This window comes from Octopus sinensis, linkage group LG21 (genome assembly GCF_006345805.1).
Source record: "Octopus sinensis linkage group LG21, ASM634580v1, whole genome shotgun sequence".
In the NCBI taxonomy this organism is placed as follows: Eukaryota; Metazoa; Mollusca; class Cephalopoda; order Octopoda; family Octopodidae; genus Octopus; species Octopus sinensis.
The window spans coordinates 19,456,515-19,474,782 of NC_043017.1; the positions used below are offsets into that span (position 1 = coordinate 19,456,515).

Here is an 18,268-nt window from a genome sequence, read left to right on the forward strand (position 1 = left end):
AAAACAAAACCATCATTTAATGTCTGTTTTCTATGCTGGCATGGGTTGGATGGTTTGACAGGGACTGGTTAATGAGGAGACAGCACCTAGCTCCACTGTCTACTTTGGCATGGTTTCTTAGTTAAGCACCAGTACCGGTGGGGTCACTAACTAACTTGTGAGATAAAGACCCCAGCTATGGTGGGGACAATTGCATGAATATTCCTCTTTTATTTCACTCTATTTCATCTCATTTCATTACCTTGAGAAATTTGAAGACTTTCCATAAATAAACTAAAGAATAATTAATTCCTTTATTATTAATACCAATAAATAAACTATTCTGTTCACTACCAAAAACATTTTATTCCAACGTATTTATAAAATGATTAACTGCAAGTGTAACAACAAAAGAAGTAGACCTCAATATCATTGACAGAGAGGACTATATATTTAATACTCAGCATATTATACAAACATGGAACCCTCACAGACGGTACTCAGAGTTTCCCAGCAAGCCACAGGTATGGAGTTAACCAATTTTTGATTTGTAATCAACACACAAGCCACTGGGTATTAGCTGTTGTGTGAAGCCACTACAGGATAACTTCATACCCGTGACTTGCTGGAAATCTCCAAGTACTGTAAGAGAGTGTTACACGTTTGTATAATATATTCAATAATAAATATATATATATATATATATTAATGGCCACAACCTTAGGCCTAAACTGTATCAAAGAGTAAAAGAATAAACACAAACAAGCATGCGTATGAGTATAACTACATCAGTGAGTAAGTGAATAAGCAACTCTATGTTTAGCTGTAATATTGTGTGGTTAGTGTTAAATGGTGTTCTATATTTTTGCTATAACAAGTGCACTATTTTCTCTCTTTATATATAAATCATTAAGCAGTTCTATGTCAGGCCATAACATTGTGTGTTAGTGTTAAACGCTGGTTCTATACCTGACTGTGTAGGAGATTTCATTCCCATTTTTTGTTTTCTTCTGCCTGAAAAGCAAAGAGAAAGTATTATAAGAAAATACCAGAACGACCTACTCTACTCTTCTTTTTGGTTTCATTCACATTTGATGCAGGAATGGATTCCATGTTTATGATCATGCTCATTCACCAACTTCAATCCCAGTTTCAATATGTGAGCATTAGAATATATTTGTGTGTGAGTGGGTGTGTTTTCTTTTTGAAGGCATTGAAACTGTTAGAATCCTGAGTGAGGCAGCTGATGAAGACTTTTTTTATTTATATTTTTCATTCATTCTGTCTGATGTGGGCTATTATTATTCGGGCCCAATCCTTAGACTTACATTTACGATTGCAGAATACTGGAAAGAAATGACACTGCTTTTATAACAGTGACACTCATTTACAGCCATCACATAATGACAATACACACACATGTTAAGTGACAAAAACTTGAAAATGAAAAGACTAAAAACGTGTCCTATCTAAACAGAAACTAAAATGTAGTCAAATTTTTGACTTTGTTCAAAATGAAAACATATTTGTAATTAAGAAACAAAATCCAAAAAGAAGCAAAAGAAAACGTTAAACAAAAATCTACATAATTAATAATGATGGTTGGAAATTTTTGGCACAAGACCAGTATATTTAGTTGGGGGGGGGGGGGCAGTATATTCCATCAATCCCAGTATGTAACTGGTACTATTTTATGGACCCTGAAAGGATGAAAGGCAAAGTTGACCTAGGCATAATTTGAACCCAGAACATAAAATATATATATATATAAAAAATTCACATGGACCTCGAACACACAAGAGTAAGCAAGAGAGACAGAGAAAGGCAGAAACAAGGAAAATGCCACTTGTATTTGAACACTATACAAATATTCTTTAAAAAAAAGCTTTTCTTTTAATTTTTCTAAATTTAATTATTTAATTGTTACAGTTGAAAAGGTCTCAATGACTGAAACCAGTACTGAAATGTTCTTTATAAAATTATTTTAGCATTTTCTATCCTGACTTGTTTTTTCATATATATATATATATATATGACGAACGGGAACATGAAACTCCAAGTAACAGGTTTTGTTGAATTTCTGCTGCTTTTAAATAAAGCATATTACTCTACCCCTGGTATTTGAGTACTCTTTTTTTCCCACCTTGTTTCACATTTATATGTTTACTCCGGTATATATATATATATATATATATAGATATATATATATATAATATATATATATATATATATATAGTCAGTCCTTTTACATACATCAAAATACGTTTAAGTACTTCACAACCAACCCCGTTTCTTTTTTTTCAGTCAGACATGTGTTCATACAATAAAGTACTTAGTTTTAACATTGACTTTCAGTATTCTAACAAAGAACTTCTAGATTGCCCCCACCCCACCTGCTCTCTCTCTTGGTGTCGTTCTCTCATTTTCCATCATCTGAACATAATTGATATACAGACGCACAACTGCCTTGTCACTCAACATGCAAAAATTACAGACAGAAATTTGGAAATTAATCTCCCCTTAATAAGTCCATAAGCCAAACATTGGCACCGCATGACATGGAGGATCTTGCTTGTCGGGGACCCGTTAGTGCAATCAAACGGCTGCTCCACCCCTTCCCACCTCATTTGTCACAATTAATTCTTCTAAATAACAGAAGCTATCTTTGACATTTAGTGTAACCATAGTAACATACTGATAAGCTCCTTTACTTTTTTTTCGTTTTTTTGGGGGGGGGGACGAACTTTTTCTTCGTTAAGTGACAACTTATAACATGATATTTCTGTATCCCTTCTTCCATAGCTAATATCTTTAAAACTGTACACACACACACGTGAAATGTAGATACATATGCAGCCGTATGTCACTAACAGTTCAAGCACACTTTCACAGAACAAGAAAAAGAAAAACAAAAAATCAAAACAAAATCCTGAATGGTTTACTAATAGGGATTTAAGTATATTCTTAAATATCACTGAAGATTAACCTTGAAAATCAAACCTTTTCCCTTTCTCTTCTTCTTCTCTCTCTCTCTCTCTCAAATTGAATATTGTTCTCTCCTTCCATCTCTCAATGAGGCTCTCTCTCTCTCTCTCTCTCTCTCTCTATCCTCCTCTCCACCCCTGAAGCCATCATCAGCAATTATGTCATCTTTAAGTTTGTCTCATCTCTTACAAAGTGACAAGTCCAACTTAAAAAATATTTGCATGTCTCATGTCTCCCAGTGGTTGAGCGATGTGGTGGTGGTGGTGGGGGGGACGTGATGAAAGGGGGCCCTTTCAGCAGGGGGGGGAGAGCAGGGAGAGCTGAGAGAATGTCATTTTGTCAGAGGAGAAAGAGGCAGCTATTTGATACGGGGTACATGCTACACGCTAAAGAAGCTGCACGTGTTATCATCAACCGCAATCTCAGAACCAATTACTTGTGCCATTATCGTATTTTCTTTTTGTTTTTAATTTTTTTTTTAACACCCTGTTGAGCCCAGTACCCCCAACCCCCACCCACTCCCACTTTGCACCCCTTTTCCTTCCTGATACCTATCATCCATGCCTGCCTGCCTGTCTGCTTGCCTGCCCTACCTCTTGCAGAGATTCTAGGAATAATTCCCTTATAAGGAGTTGCGTGGTAAGAAGTTTGCTTCCAAACCATGTGGCTTGGGGTTCAGTTCCAATGTGTGGTACTTAGAGCAAGTGTCCTCAGGCTGACCAAAGCCTTGTGAGTGGATTTGGTAGATGGAAACTGTAAGAAGCCTGCTGTGTATATGTGTGTGTGGTGTGACTCCCCACCCCCTACAGGCAGAACAGGATTGCAGGGGCACAAAGAAAACGAGAACTGTGCAAGTCCAGAACCAATTCCTTGTCTTCAATTCCTGCAGATCACCAATCCCCGACCTGTGACAGAGCCCTTCGACTGATTGGCCACAACCGGACATGCTGTGACTCATCTTCTTCTCTCATGTGATGGATAACGATAATAATGACGGACTAACATAACGTAATATGTGTGTGTGTGTGTGTGTGTTACGTATTAGTTGTTATCATACGCTGTGAGAAAACGTTCACTAATTATCCATCTTAATATGTGATTTGCAATTAAGCAAAACACGGGATCTAACACACATACACGCATGTGCATGCATGCACATGGCTGTTCATTTTTCATTTTTGGAGATAACCGAGAACCTGCCTCTCATATTACTGCAACAACAGAGCAAGCAGATGCACAAGGGACCAGAGATTCTTGATGTCTCCTGCTTATATTACATATTCTGTGCAACGAAAACATTCCACTATCGCAGATGCACATCGCGCCCTGACCACTCACACAAATATGCGCACACATACATCATCATCATCATCATCATCAACAGCATTGCTGCCATTGTTGTTTTAACTTCTGCATTTTCACGTCTGCATGGGTTGGATAAGATTTATCAAAGGCAGATTTTTTTTTCCTTTGGCTGGATGTTCTTCCTGTTTCCCATCCTTTAACCCTTTAGTGTTCGCATTATTCTGCCAAAGTTAATCCTTTTTTTATCCACATTGATTTGAATTAATCAGGCATTATCTTGTAGTTATGAGATTTTGATGAGGTAGCCGTTAATTTTTAAAACGATATTGTAGGGTTGGTGTGAGAGACCAGATCTGGCCAGTTTGAACATAAAACAGGCAGAATACTTTTGGCCGGATATGGCCGGTTTAAATGCTAAAGGGTTAAACAAATTTATGTGCAGCATGATATTATAACGGGACAATATTCTTTGGCAAGCTGGCAGAATCGTTAGCATGCCAGAGTAAAAGAAAGTCAAATAATATACCAGTCAAATACGCGGGTTGATGTGATTGACCTCTTCACCCTGACCTTGAAGATTACTGGCCTTGTGCCTTTAATGAGATGCAACAACAGCTAGCATGACGAAGTCAGTGCCACCACCGCTGCCACCACCACCACCACAACCACCATCACTGCCACAATATTGTGTCTGAAGAAACTGACAATACATAAGAGTATTTTAAACTACAGGCAAATACTTCAGTGATGATGATGATGATGATGGCGATGACAATGACGAAAGAGTTTGAAGAATATCGCTTTGCAACATTTTTAAAACTACAATTAAAATCAGATTTCAGATATTTAGGTCCATTAAATGAAGCCAAACAAATTTCTATATTTTCCAAAATGTTGCCAAACGATTTTTTTTTCTTAGATTTTTTTTTTTTTTTTTTTTTTCATTTTCCCTTAAGTTTTACATAACCTACTAGAGACATCTTAAAATCTAGAGTTATTGTGTTTTACTGATATTATTCACTACTCTCAGAAATGTTGGTGGAAACATTCAATCTGCTTTATTTATTAATGTCTTTCTTTTTCGTTTGCATCTCTGGTAAATTTTTCTTATTTCATGTTCGCAGAATTACGATCCAAATTAATTCTAAAACTAATAACTAAAGTGCTTCAATGTTAAGAGGTAAGTTCTTCAGGTGTGTGAATGGGTACCTGGTTGTGCGGAGTAGGACATAGGACAGCACCTTAGCAAGCATGGAAGATGTGGTGTGTAGTTGTGTTGTTAACCCAGGTGAAGCTAACTGGTTACAAATAGATCTTGGGTGCATATCTATCTATCTACATACCCATCTCTCTCTCTCTCTCTCTCTCTCTATATATATATATATATATATAATATATATATATATTATATATATATATATATATATATATATATAGTTAATCCAAACGTGAAAACACCAAGAGAAAACACAACAACGCGAGGACGTGGAACAAATATAGTATTATTGGATGCTCAGGAAGGAATGGAAGAAGGAGGGTTTTACGTTTCGAGCGGAGCTCTTCGTCAGAAACATAGGAAAAGGAAAGATCCAGAGAAGGGAAGACGGAGGAAAAAAAATCGCCAACGATACACACGCGGTCACATTTATATATATATATATATATATAAAGAAAACAGAAAATGGAAAACCCATGTTAATCCTTGTCTATAACTTATGAACATATCTTTGCATGTGTATGCCCATGGTTATATATAAGTAAAATACCGGTAGTGTAATAGCTACTTCTACCCCTTAGATGGTTATTTTAAGCCTCTAACTAACCCACCCATATATATATGTGTGTGTGTGTGGAGGCGCAATGGCCCAGTGGTTAGGGCAGTGGACTCGCGGTCTTAGGATCGCGGTTTTGATTCCCAGACCAGGCGTTGTGAGTGTTTATTGAGCGAAAACACCTAAAAGCTCCACGAGGCTCTGGCAGGGGGTGGTGATCCCTGCTGTACTCTTTCACCACTCTTTCTTCTTTTGGCCTGCTCGCTTAGCCAGCAGGGTGGCGTCATTTGAAGGCTAAAACAATGCAAACACATTGTGACCAGCGATGTGTAACTACATCTGATGGACTGGTTGGTCACGTGATCACGTGATATATATATATTGCTTGCTGTCTTGAGGTGTGTGTGTGTATGCTAGTGTATATGTTTGTACCTCCTTTTAGCAATAGGCAATAGTTGTAAATGAGCATCACCTTCACACAGGCGGTGTCGATTCACACTCAATTTTCAGTGAAAACATGTCCAGCCATGGAGAAATATTACATTACATGGAAACTGTTGAGGGCTGGTGACAGGAAGGGTATCCTGCTGTAGAAGATTTGTCCCGACGAATTCCATATCACCCATGCAAGCATGGAAAAGTGGATGCTGATGATGATGATGATGTCAGACACTGAATTTTGACAGCGGCGAAACACCCGCAGGATTTCAAGTATTGAAATACACGTCACACAAAAAATTCCAAATAATTTTCACAAAGCATCTCCTAGTAGGAGCGCAATGTGTATGTAAGTAGGTGCAAATAATAAACATTTCTAAATCTGGTGTGCTCAGATTGAAACGACAGCATAACAAATACGGACAGAGAGTATTGTGGTTGACTATTACAACTACAAGATTAAAAAAAAAAAATCAAACAACCTAAATATTATCACATCACGTTCAGCTCATCCGTACAATAGATTCCAAAGACTGCGCGAGTAATTTATACCATTTCATTGTTTTTTATTTTATTTTTCAATAATAGAAAGTAAATTTCTATTTCAAATATTCTATATGCATATCGTTGTCTGTTTTGTAGCATTCTGGGGACAAATTTATTCTTTACTTCTTTCTTTCTTTCTATTTTTGATTTTTGGTATGCACAAGTGGCGTTTCCATTTACCAAATTACTAAAACCATGCATAGATGGCAACAGATTCTTGTTATCAAAACCATTCCAATACAAGCAGTTAGAAAATAGTGCTTTCATAGAATTTCTTCTTCTCTTTCTGCCCCACCATCTCTCTTTTTCAAATAAGTAATGTATACATATATGAATATATTCATAACATACACAATATATACACACTCATAAATATACACATGAATATATATATAATAAAATATTACACACACACACACATGTATACATTTGAAGAATTTGGAAGTCAGTCCTTTTATGAAGTTGCTAAAATGCCACACACACACACACACACACACACACACACACACAGACACTTTGCTTTTTCTTACACAGACACACATTTCTCATTACATATTGAAATCACATTCTCTCATTTCTAAAGCCATGTATATAAGCAGTTACCGTGTACCACCTTGGGAATCGAGTGTCTTCTACTCTAGCCCTGGGTCGACCAAAGCCTTGTGACTGGATTTGGTAGATGGAAACTGAAAGAAGCCTGTCATGTGTATATATATATATACATATATATATATACATATACATATATATATATATATATCATGTGATCACGTGACCGACCAGACCATCAGATGTTGCTACACATCGCTGGTCACAATGCGTTCGCATTGTTTTATAATATATATAATGAAATTATTGTATACAGTGCTCAGGTGCACCACAACTTGTCAGAAAGTCCATATAAAGTACATGCAGTAATGTAGAAATGTCTGGAAAGCGAACAATGTATGAGTCAGATACATGCTTGTGTGTGTATGGAGGGGAGAAAATCAAGTGTAGTGTTGGCGAATCTCAGGAAGCATGGAAGTTTTGAAGGATGCAAGCCTTCGAATGATGCCACCCCGCTGGCTAAGCGAGCAGGCCAACAAGAAAGAGTGAGAGAAAGAGTGGTGAAAGAGTACAGCAAGGATCACCACCCCCTGCTGGAGCCTTGTGGAGCTTTTAGGTGTTTTGCTCAATAAACCCTCACAACACCCGATTTGGGAATCGAACCCATGATCTCACAATCGTGAGTATGACATCCTAACCACTAAGCCATGGATCTGTGTTTGTCATTCGGTGTTGGTGTGGTTACATCTCTGTAACCTAGTGGTTCAGCAAAAGAGACTGATAGAATAAGTACCAGGCTTAAAAGAAAAATAAATACTGGGGTCAATTAGTTCGACTAAAATTTCTCAAGGCGGTGCCCCAGCATGGCCACAGTCTAATGACTGAAACAAGTAAAAAATAAAATAAAATATATATATATATTCTTTTACTTGTTTCAGTCAGTTTACTGCGACCATGCCGGAGCACCACCTTTAGTCGAACAAATCGACCCCAGGACTTATTATTTCTAAGCCCAGTACCTATTCTATCGGTCTCTTTTGCTGAACTGTTAAGTTATGGGGGATGTAAACACACCAGCATCAGTTGTCAAGCAACAGTGGGGGGACAAACACACTAATACATACTATACATACCTATATACATATATATATACATATATATATATATATATATACATATATATATACATACCTATATACATAAATATATATATATATATATTTATGTATATAGGTATGTATAGTATGTATTAGTGTGTTTGTCCCCCTATATATATATATATGATGGGCTTCTTTCAGTTTCTGTTTACCAAATCCACTCACAAGGCTTAGGTTGGCCTGAGGCTATAGGGGAAGACACTTGCCCAAGGTGTGTATGTGTGTGTGTGTAATATTTCTTATTATATATATGCATGTATTTATTTACGAGCGTGTATATATAATGTATGTTATGAATACATTCAATATATGTATATATATGTGTGTGTGTGTGCAAGTATGCATACACTAAAAAATGACTTGAACTTATATTACAGAGAAAGTGGAAAAATTTGTTAAGAAGCAACCAAAAGACCCCCTCCCCACACACACCTGGCTGACACAACCAAATTCTAAAAAGTACTTTAGTCACATGAAAATCAATGCAACTCAGGCACTTTTAGTATTTGTAGGGTCTACCACTACTACTGCTGCTGCTACTACTACTACTAGTTGCGTAAGATACCTTAATCTAGATATAATAGACTGGTTGTAATGAAAATGTGTGTATGTTGGCACATGGGTAGAGAGAGAGAGAGAGAGAGAGAGAGAGAGAAAAAGAAAATAATAAATAACGAAAACGGAATAAAATAAAAAGGAAACCTTGTAATAAAGCCATGGAATCTGTTTCCAGAATGACTAATGTACAAATACCTGTACAAGTCCAAAGATAATAATGATGATGATGATGATGATGATGATGATGATGATGATGATGCATTTGATATGCATTTGTTGCATACCTTGGTAGAAAAAAAAGGGGGAAAGAAGAAGAGAAAGAGACAGAGGGAACAAAGTAAGTATGTGTGTGTGTGTGTGTGTGTGTGTGTGTGTGTAAGTGAGATCCTTAACAGAACTCATCGTACCAAGGTTTTCAAACAATCTCTTTCTCTCTTATCTCATACAGAATATTCCTTGTACTAATTGTCTAATCATGTTACATAGTTACATGGTTCTGAGCTTGTAACACACACACACACACACACACACACACACACACAAACACACTCTCCCCTCTTTTCTCACTAATTTGCCTAAGGTTTCGGTTATTTCTTGGTTTTGGAATCTGATCTCGCCTTCGCCATCAACTGCAGACCTAACTAACATCTTACTCATTAGTAACACATGCACACACACACACGTACACATTTTTGAAAGACAACATGACTGTATCTTTAGGGTGCAAAGTCTACCAAAGGGTCCAGTAGAAGAATGCAGAGCAATTATATTTGTTCATTTACTTTACATCAGATTTTCCATGATAGCATGGGTTAGAGAAGAACATTCTACTGAGATATTATTCTACAGATGTCGTCATTGATCCTTACCGGCATTTTCAAGTAAGGGAGTTTCCTTTTGACTCTGAGCTAAAATTCATTATTATTAATAATAATAACAATAATAATCCTTTCTATTATAGGCACAAAGCCTGACATCTTTTTTTAGGAGGCGGGGACCAGTCGATTACATCGACCCCAGTGCGTAAGTGGTACTTAATTTATCAAGGATGAAAGGCAAAATCAGCCTCAGCGGAATTTGAACTCAGAACGTAAGGATGGGCGAAATGCTGCTAAGTATTTTGCCTGGTGTGCTAATGATTCTGCCAGCTCACCACCTTAATAATAATAATAATAGTCCTTTCTACTACAGGTACAAGGCCTGAAATTTGGGGACAGGGAGTAAGTTGATTGCATTGACCCCAGTGTTTGACTGGTGCTTATTTCATCGACCCTGAAATGATGAAAAGCAAAGTCGAGCTCGGCAAAATTTGGACCCAGAATATACAGATGGATGAAATGCCACTCAGCACCTTGTCTGGTGTGCTAACAATTCCACCAGCTTGACACCTTAATAATAACAATAATAATTCTTTCTAATTTTTGGCACAAGCCTACCAATTCATCCCAGTATTTGATTAGTAACAGTGTTTTGTCAAACCCTAGAGTATGAAAGGCAAAGTTGATCACAGTAGAATTTGAACTCAGATCATGAAGAGCCCAAAGAAATAGTGTTAAGCATTGTGTCTGACAGGCTAATGATTCTGCCAGCTCACCACTTTAATTAATAACTAATAATATAAAGTGACAAATTAGGAGAAAGAAAGGCCCCTCTTCATATTAAAAGAAGTGGAGGGGCCACCACAGAAAAACTTAGATTGCTCTGACACACCAGACCCCCAGATCTTCCTCCCTCCTCTTGCCCACCAACATACAGCTATGTATTTCATACCCATCAGTTTAACCGAAGTGAAGTTGCATGGCCTAGTTGTTTGAGCAGCAGTTCTCAACCATGGCTCAGAGGGCCTCATGTAGCCCTCAAACATCCTTCCAGTAGCTCTTGATGGTCTTCCCTCTATAAATATAATAAATTCTTCTTTAATTGACTTGTGGTTTACTCTTTTGGTGTGGCCCCTAAAAAAATCCTCATCAACCTTTCATACATTTTTGCCTGAAACAAGAATTTCCTCAAAGAAACTGAAGAGGAAAAGCTCAGTTGTCAAACACCCAACCTTTGGTGCTGCAGCAGCCACTGAGCAGAAAGAAAAGACGACTGGCAACCCACCCTTCGTAGCCAAAGCAAAGCAAAGCAAAACGGTGGGTGGATCTTCATGACAGATTTGGCTGAAAGCCGGATCCGTTATGCATGTGATAACAGCTGTTTTGGAACGCAAAATAAGAACAGTGATTCTTGGAATTCAAGACAGAGGCTTCCTGCAGTTTCTCTGCACAAATGCTATTTATTTCCTTGCTCTACACTGCAACCACGACCATGACAACCACCACCGATACCAGCACCGCCGCCATTTAATAATCTATCAATGCAACTAACGAAAAAATATGACCTCACCTTCCTTTGCTTCTTATTTAAACACATCCTGTTAATAATATAGATTTTATTTTAGATTATAATGTTAAAAATTTAATATATTTTTAATATTCAATTTGGAGCTAGGTACATATTTTCTTTAACACACACACACGCACATGTACAGTATGGGAATATATCGACACATGGCGGAGGCAATGATGTGTAGATCCTATATTTTAAAGGATATTTTCGTACTTAATAAAAACCTATTACTGAAACCTTATACTCGGATATATCTATGAGCACACACTGATTAGGCAAGGTGGGTAGTGAGTGTGTGTGTGTGTGTGTGTGTGGATGTCTATATGCTTGTGTATACACACACACACATATATATAAGGAGAGAGAGAAGGAAATATATACATGTATATACATATATATAGATATACACACCTATATACACATTTAAATATACCTGCATATACACGCATGCACTCAAACACAAAGAATGACACACACGCACACACACACATATATATATACAAATACACACACACATACAAACACAAAAATAATATTTGGCTAAAAGCAGTTCTTATACCTCTATTATTACTGCTGCTACTGCTGCTACTACTACTACTACTATTTTATATTTATACTTATTATCATTATTAGTGTTTTTTTTTTCTTCCTAATTTTATTTTATTTTTCCTTCTCCCTTCTACATAGTTTATTGATCTTTGAAAGCAGGGGGTATGTCATTTTAGCACAGTTAGCAACGTATTAGATTCCGCAGAAACAAAACTCTGTATCTATCAATAGAACAAAAAAAAAGTAAAAAAAAAGAATTTTTAAAAGTTATCTTTGGGAGCAAGGGTAAAAACAGCCCCCCACCAGCCCTCACACCTCATCCTAAAAAACAGGGGATAAAGGTTTACTATAAAGCAGTCGTAGTAAAAACATTTCGGCATCTAGATAATATTTCTCAGGTTTCTTCTACAGACTGGAGAATTCAGAGTTGAGTTTGTTTCTTTACTCTTGTGTAAAATTCCAGAATGACTCACCTAAGTTACAACAAAACGGAGAATTTGGTTTTCCAACCATGTGCTTTTTGGTTCAATCCCAATGTGCGGAACCTTGAGCCAGTGTCTTTGGTATGTAAAAAAGCACCATTCGGGCATGGTTGATGTCAGTGTTGCTTGAGTGGCACACACGACGGTAGCACATAAAAGGCACTGGTGCCACTTAAAAAGCACCCAGTACACTGAGTTGATGTTAGGAAGGGCATTGGGCCATAGAAATCATGCTAAAACAGACAAAATGGAGCCTGGTGCAGCTCTCTGGCTTGCCAGCTCCTGTCAAACCATCCAACCCATGCCAGCATGAAAAACGGATGTTAAATGATGATAATGGTAATGATGATGGTGTGTGTGTGTCTGTGAGTGATGCCTTGTCTTGACAAGATGTGGTACTAAGGCGGCGAGCTGGCAGAAACGTTAGCACGCCGGGCGAAATGCTGAGAGGTATTCCGACTGCCGTTACGTTCTGAGTTCAAATTCCGCCGAGGTCGACTTTGCCTTTCATCCTTTCGGGGTCGATAAATTAAGTACCAGTTTCGCACTGGGGTCGATATAATCGACTTAATCCCTTTGTCTGTCCTTGTTTGTCCCCTCTATGTTTAGCCCCTTGTGGGCAATAAAGAAATAAGATGTGGAACTTGTAAACGAGCATCATCAAAGAAGTGGTGGCCTTTGTTTTCCATCATCCATGAAAATATGTCTGGCCATGGGGAAATACTATCTTATTTGGAAGCAAGGAATGGCAACAGGACGGGCATTGGGCCATTGAAAATCTGCCTCAACAATTTCCATTCGATCCACGCAAATATGGGCATTAAAATGAGCAAAGATGATGGTGATGATGATGATGGTGGTGATGATGATGATCAATCACCTCTGTCAACTCACAACCCTCCTTTAGTTCTTTGTTTTCTTTCCCTTTTTTTTATATACCTATTTAATAAAGAAGGTGTACTTATTTCTTTACTACCCACAAGGGGCTAAACACAGAGAGGACAAATGGATTAAGTCGATTATATCAACCCCAGTGCGTAACTGGTACTTATTTAATCGACCCCGAAAGGATGAAAGGCAAAGTCAACCTCAGCGGAATTGGAACTCAGAACATAGCGGCAGACGAAATACTGCTAAGCATTTCGCCCGGCGTGCTAACGTTTCTGCCAGCTCACCACCTTGATAAAGAAGGTGTGCCACTGGCACAAAGTTAGGAATTTCAGGAATGGAAAGACAGCTCTGGTGGCAGGACAAGATGACCAAAGCTGCTGCTTCACAAGAAATGCAAAAAGAAGCAGCAACAGCTTCAATGCCACTATGACTGTGCAGGCATTTACATTGCTAGAAAGAGCAGTAAAATCTTCCTCAAAATCATACCTCATTTTTGTTTGTATTAGAGTGAGAAAAAGGGGAGAGAGAGAAAAGTAAGAAACTCATTGGATTTGATCCTAGATCATAGGATTTCTCAATTTGAACTGATTTGAGATGAAACAATAACACCACCACCACCATCATCATCATCATCACCACTGCCATTTCCATAATGATGACAGCAGGGATTATGATGATGTTGGTGATGGCAAAAGTAGTGGTGGTGATGATGCCGACAGTCTAGTTTAAGGCACACCTCAAAATTTAAGCCCCCTAACACACACCGTCATGTCACCATGACCACGCCCATACCCAGACTCACTCCCACCCACATTACATCCTGAATTTCGCTTTAGTTACTACAGCTGACATCCTATCCTCAAGGAGTTTCATCTTCCCATCCATTTAATGCTACACAGTGCAGAACTAAGCACTGATTCAATGAGGGGAAGGGTACCCCTTAACCCTGCTCTACCGTAGCCTCTCAAACACATTTATATCTTATTATCAGAAGGATTCTTTTATTCTTTTACTTGTTTCAGTCATTTGACTGCGGCCATTCTAGAGCACTGCCTTTAATCGAGCAAATCGATCCCGGGACTTATTCTTTGTAAGCCTAGTACTTATTCTATCGGTCTCTTTTGCCGAACCGCTATGTTACAGGGACGTAAACACTCCAGCATAGCTTGTCAAGCGATGTTGGGGAGACAAACACAGACACACAAATATACACACACACACATAGATATATATATGACAGGCTTCTTTCAGTTTCTGTCTACCAAATCCATTCACAAGGCTTTGGTCAGCCTGAGGCTATAGTAGAAGACACTTGCCCAAAATGCCACATAGTGGGACTGAACCCGGAACCATGTGGTTGGCAAGCAAGCTACTTACCACACAGCCACTCATGTGATATTTCTGGGGTTTTTTTTCTGTTAAAACGTGATATATATTCTTCGTGAGTAAATACTGAGTAAATCTATATTGAATGATATGTCATTGTAAGATCCAAGGATCAAGGTTGCTTCTGAGAGGACCCTATGGATGAGGTGCCAGAGGGCTCTACTCCAACAACCCTCCCAGGAATAGAGGGTGGAAGTGGGGTGGCGTGGGATGTTGGGTTAATAAAATTACCATGAAATGAACTACGTATAAGCTGAGATGGGGACAGATTTGTGATCATATGCCATTGTGAGAAATTACTATTATTATTATTTTTAAGACAAGCTGGTAGAATTGGGAGACCATCAGACAAAATGCTATGCAGTATTTCTTCCAACTTTTTACCTTCTGGGTTTAAATTCTGTTGAGGCCAACCTTGCTGTGCAATCCTTCTGGGGGTGGATAAAATAACGTACCAGTTATGTACTTGGGTTGATGAATTCAACTTACCCTTCCCCTCAAAATTGCTGACCTTGTGCCAAAATTTGAAACCAATATATCATCATCATCATCGTTTAGCATCCATTTGATGATGATGATATATTGGTTTCAAATTTTGGCACAAGGTCAGCAATTTTGAGGGGAAGGGTATGATTATTTTTTTTGGAGGGAGTGGCTAGCAATTCAATACTAAAGAACTGCAGTCTGAAGAGTTCAGTGTAGTCTTTCATCTTTCTCATTTTTATTTTTATTATAATTATTATTATTATTATTATTATTTTCTATCATTATCATCAGTGCTGCCCCAAAAGATCTGTTTTCATTTGCACAGCTTATCTTTGTTTAGTCTTCTTAAGTTTCCCTGCTGTCAAACATCCTCTTGCAGCCATGAGACGCTATACAATTACACCAGACCCCGTTCCACTGTTTGATCTAAGTCTACCTTAGTCTATTACGCAGATAACATAAAGCCTTTCATGATTTCCTTCCCCTCTTTTAGTTTACCTCTCCTGTGCCAAAGCTGTCTTTGATATTTTAATCCTTTCACAACCAGATCCCGTGAAATACACAAGTCGCATGTTTATGAATTCATTTTGAAAATGATCAAGAATCTGGATGGTTTAAGTGAAATAACACATTTTGCATCCTATAAAGGTACCAGTTATTATTGTGGGGAAGTAGTAAGTAGGGATAGTTAGATGTGTGGAACTGAGTTTCTACATTGGTTGGCATTGTTTATTTTGACTCCTTTCAGTGAGGAAAACATACAAAATATACCAATGTTTGTAGTTATTTCCAAGAGGAAGAAGATTTGACTCTTTCAGGAAGGAAAACACACACACAATATACTACTGTCCATCAATTTTATATACACTTTACTCTCTCTTTTACTTGTTTCAGTCATTTGACTGCGGCCATGCTGGAGCACCGCCTTTAGTCGAGCAAATCGACCCCGGGACTTATTCTTTGTAAGCCCAATACTTATTCTATCCGTCTCTTTTGCTGAACGGCTAAGTGACGGGGACGTAAACACACCAGCATCGGTTGTCAAGCAATGCTAGGGGAACAAACACAGACACACACATACATATAAATATATACATATATACGACAGGCTTCTTTCAGTTTCCGTCTACCAAATCCACTCACAAGGCATTGGTCGGCCTGGGGCTATAGCAGAAGACACTTGCCCAAGGAGCCATGCAGTGGGACTGAACCCGGAACCATGTGGTTGGTAAGCAAGCTACTAACCACACAGCTACTGAGGGGATTGCCCATGTTCAGCCCACTGCAGGATGAAGGCCTCTGCATGTTCTTTCCATCAGAAAATGGCTTGAGATCATTCTGGTTTGATGACCCTACTCTGCCGCACTGGCCCAACATGGCTTGGCAGAGGGATGCAGTCTCTTATACTCATACCTGGAGTAGTTAAATTGATTACATCAACCCCTGTACTAAACTGGTACATACTTTCTTGAACCATAAAGGATGAAATGCGAAGTCGACCTCAGCAGAATTTGAACTCAAAACAAAAAGATGTATGAAATACCACTGAGCATTTCACCCTGTGCGCTAACAATTCTGCCACCTCACCTATGTATGTATATATATACATACACACACACACACACATATATATATAGTTCATTGTTCTTTCCAAGGGAAAGATTTTGATTCCTTCATGAAGAAAAACACACAAATCTGACCATATTTATATTCACATTTTTTTTGGTGCCACATGAAAAGCACTTGTGTCAGTGTCACATGATAAGCACCCAGTACACTCTGTAAAGTGGTTGGCATTAGGAAGGGCATCCAGTTGTCCAAAACAGACAACTGGAGCTTGGTGCAATCCTCCTGTCAAACTGTCCAACCCATACCAGCATGGAAAACGGACATTAAATGATGATGATATACAAAGAAAGAGGATGCAGGAAACACATTTGAAGTTAAATTTTGCAGAAGTTGAAATTTTATCAGTTTTTATTTTCTTTTATACTTTTTTCCTAAAGTATAATTTTTAAAAAAATAGAAAATTTACTTCTTTAAGAAATAAAAGCACCAAATCACCAAAAAAGTACCAAGTCACCAAACTAACTGTTCACACTAAAAAACAAAATAGTAGTAGCACTGACTGTCACGTAATAGTAGTAGTCCAACTGTTTCATTCTCAAAAGATTTATCCAATCAACTCAAAATAAATAAAGAGTTTTTTTTTTTAAAAAGTCAAATTTTTTTTTTGTTAAAATAAATGAATTTAGCTGAAAAGATTCTTTTTAAACATAACAAAAGGAGCTAATTTAAACAGTTTTCTCCTCTAGTAGCACCTGAGTCTTTAATTTTAACTTTCGTAAGAAAATTTGGTAAACACGGAATATTTCATTTACACAGAATAGATAAAAGTTTCTAGAATGATAACGCACAGCTGTAAATCTTTATCTTTATTTTATGTTTTACATGTTTCAGTCACTGGACTGTGGCCATGCTTGGGCACCACCTTGAAGGGTCCAGTCACAAAAAAAAAAAAAAAAAAAAAAAAAAATCAAGCCTAGTCCTGATTTTTTCTAACAATCTCTTTTGCCAAACTGCTAAATTAGGGGGATGTAATCAAACCAGTACAGGTTGTGAAGCAGTAGTACACAAACACAAAGACACACACACACATATACAGATGCAGGATTGGATGGTTTGCTGGGGCTGGCAAGATGGAAGACTGCACCAGACTCCAGTCTGATTCAGCATGGTTTTCTACAGCTGGATGCCCTTCCTAACACCAAGCACTCCGAGAGTATAATGGGTG

At 37.9% G+C, this 18,268-nt stretch overlaps 1 protein-coding gene across 11 annotated transcripts in view; it reads right to left on the bottom strand.

Moving 5' to 3' along the window:
* Positions 1-18,268, bottom strand: part of LOC115222805 (neuron navigator 2-like) — a 510,687-nt gene that overhangs the window by 58,050 nt on the left and 434,369 nt on the right. For 10 of the 11 annotated variants that reach the window (XM_036511902.1, XM_036511895.1, XM_036511901.1 and 7 more), the window contains one exon: positions 949-993. The exons of the other annotated variant lie outside the window; for it this stretch is intronic. In XM_036511902.1, the coding sequence (XP_036367795.1) occupies positions 949-993 (45 nt within the window). The remainder of the gene's footprint in view (positions 1-948; positions 994-18,268) is intronic. 11 annotated transcript variants of the gene reach the window in all.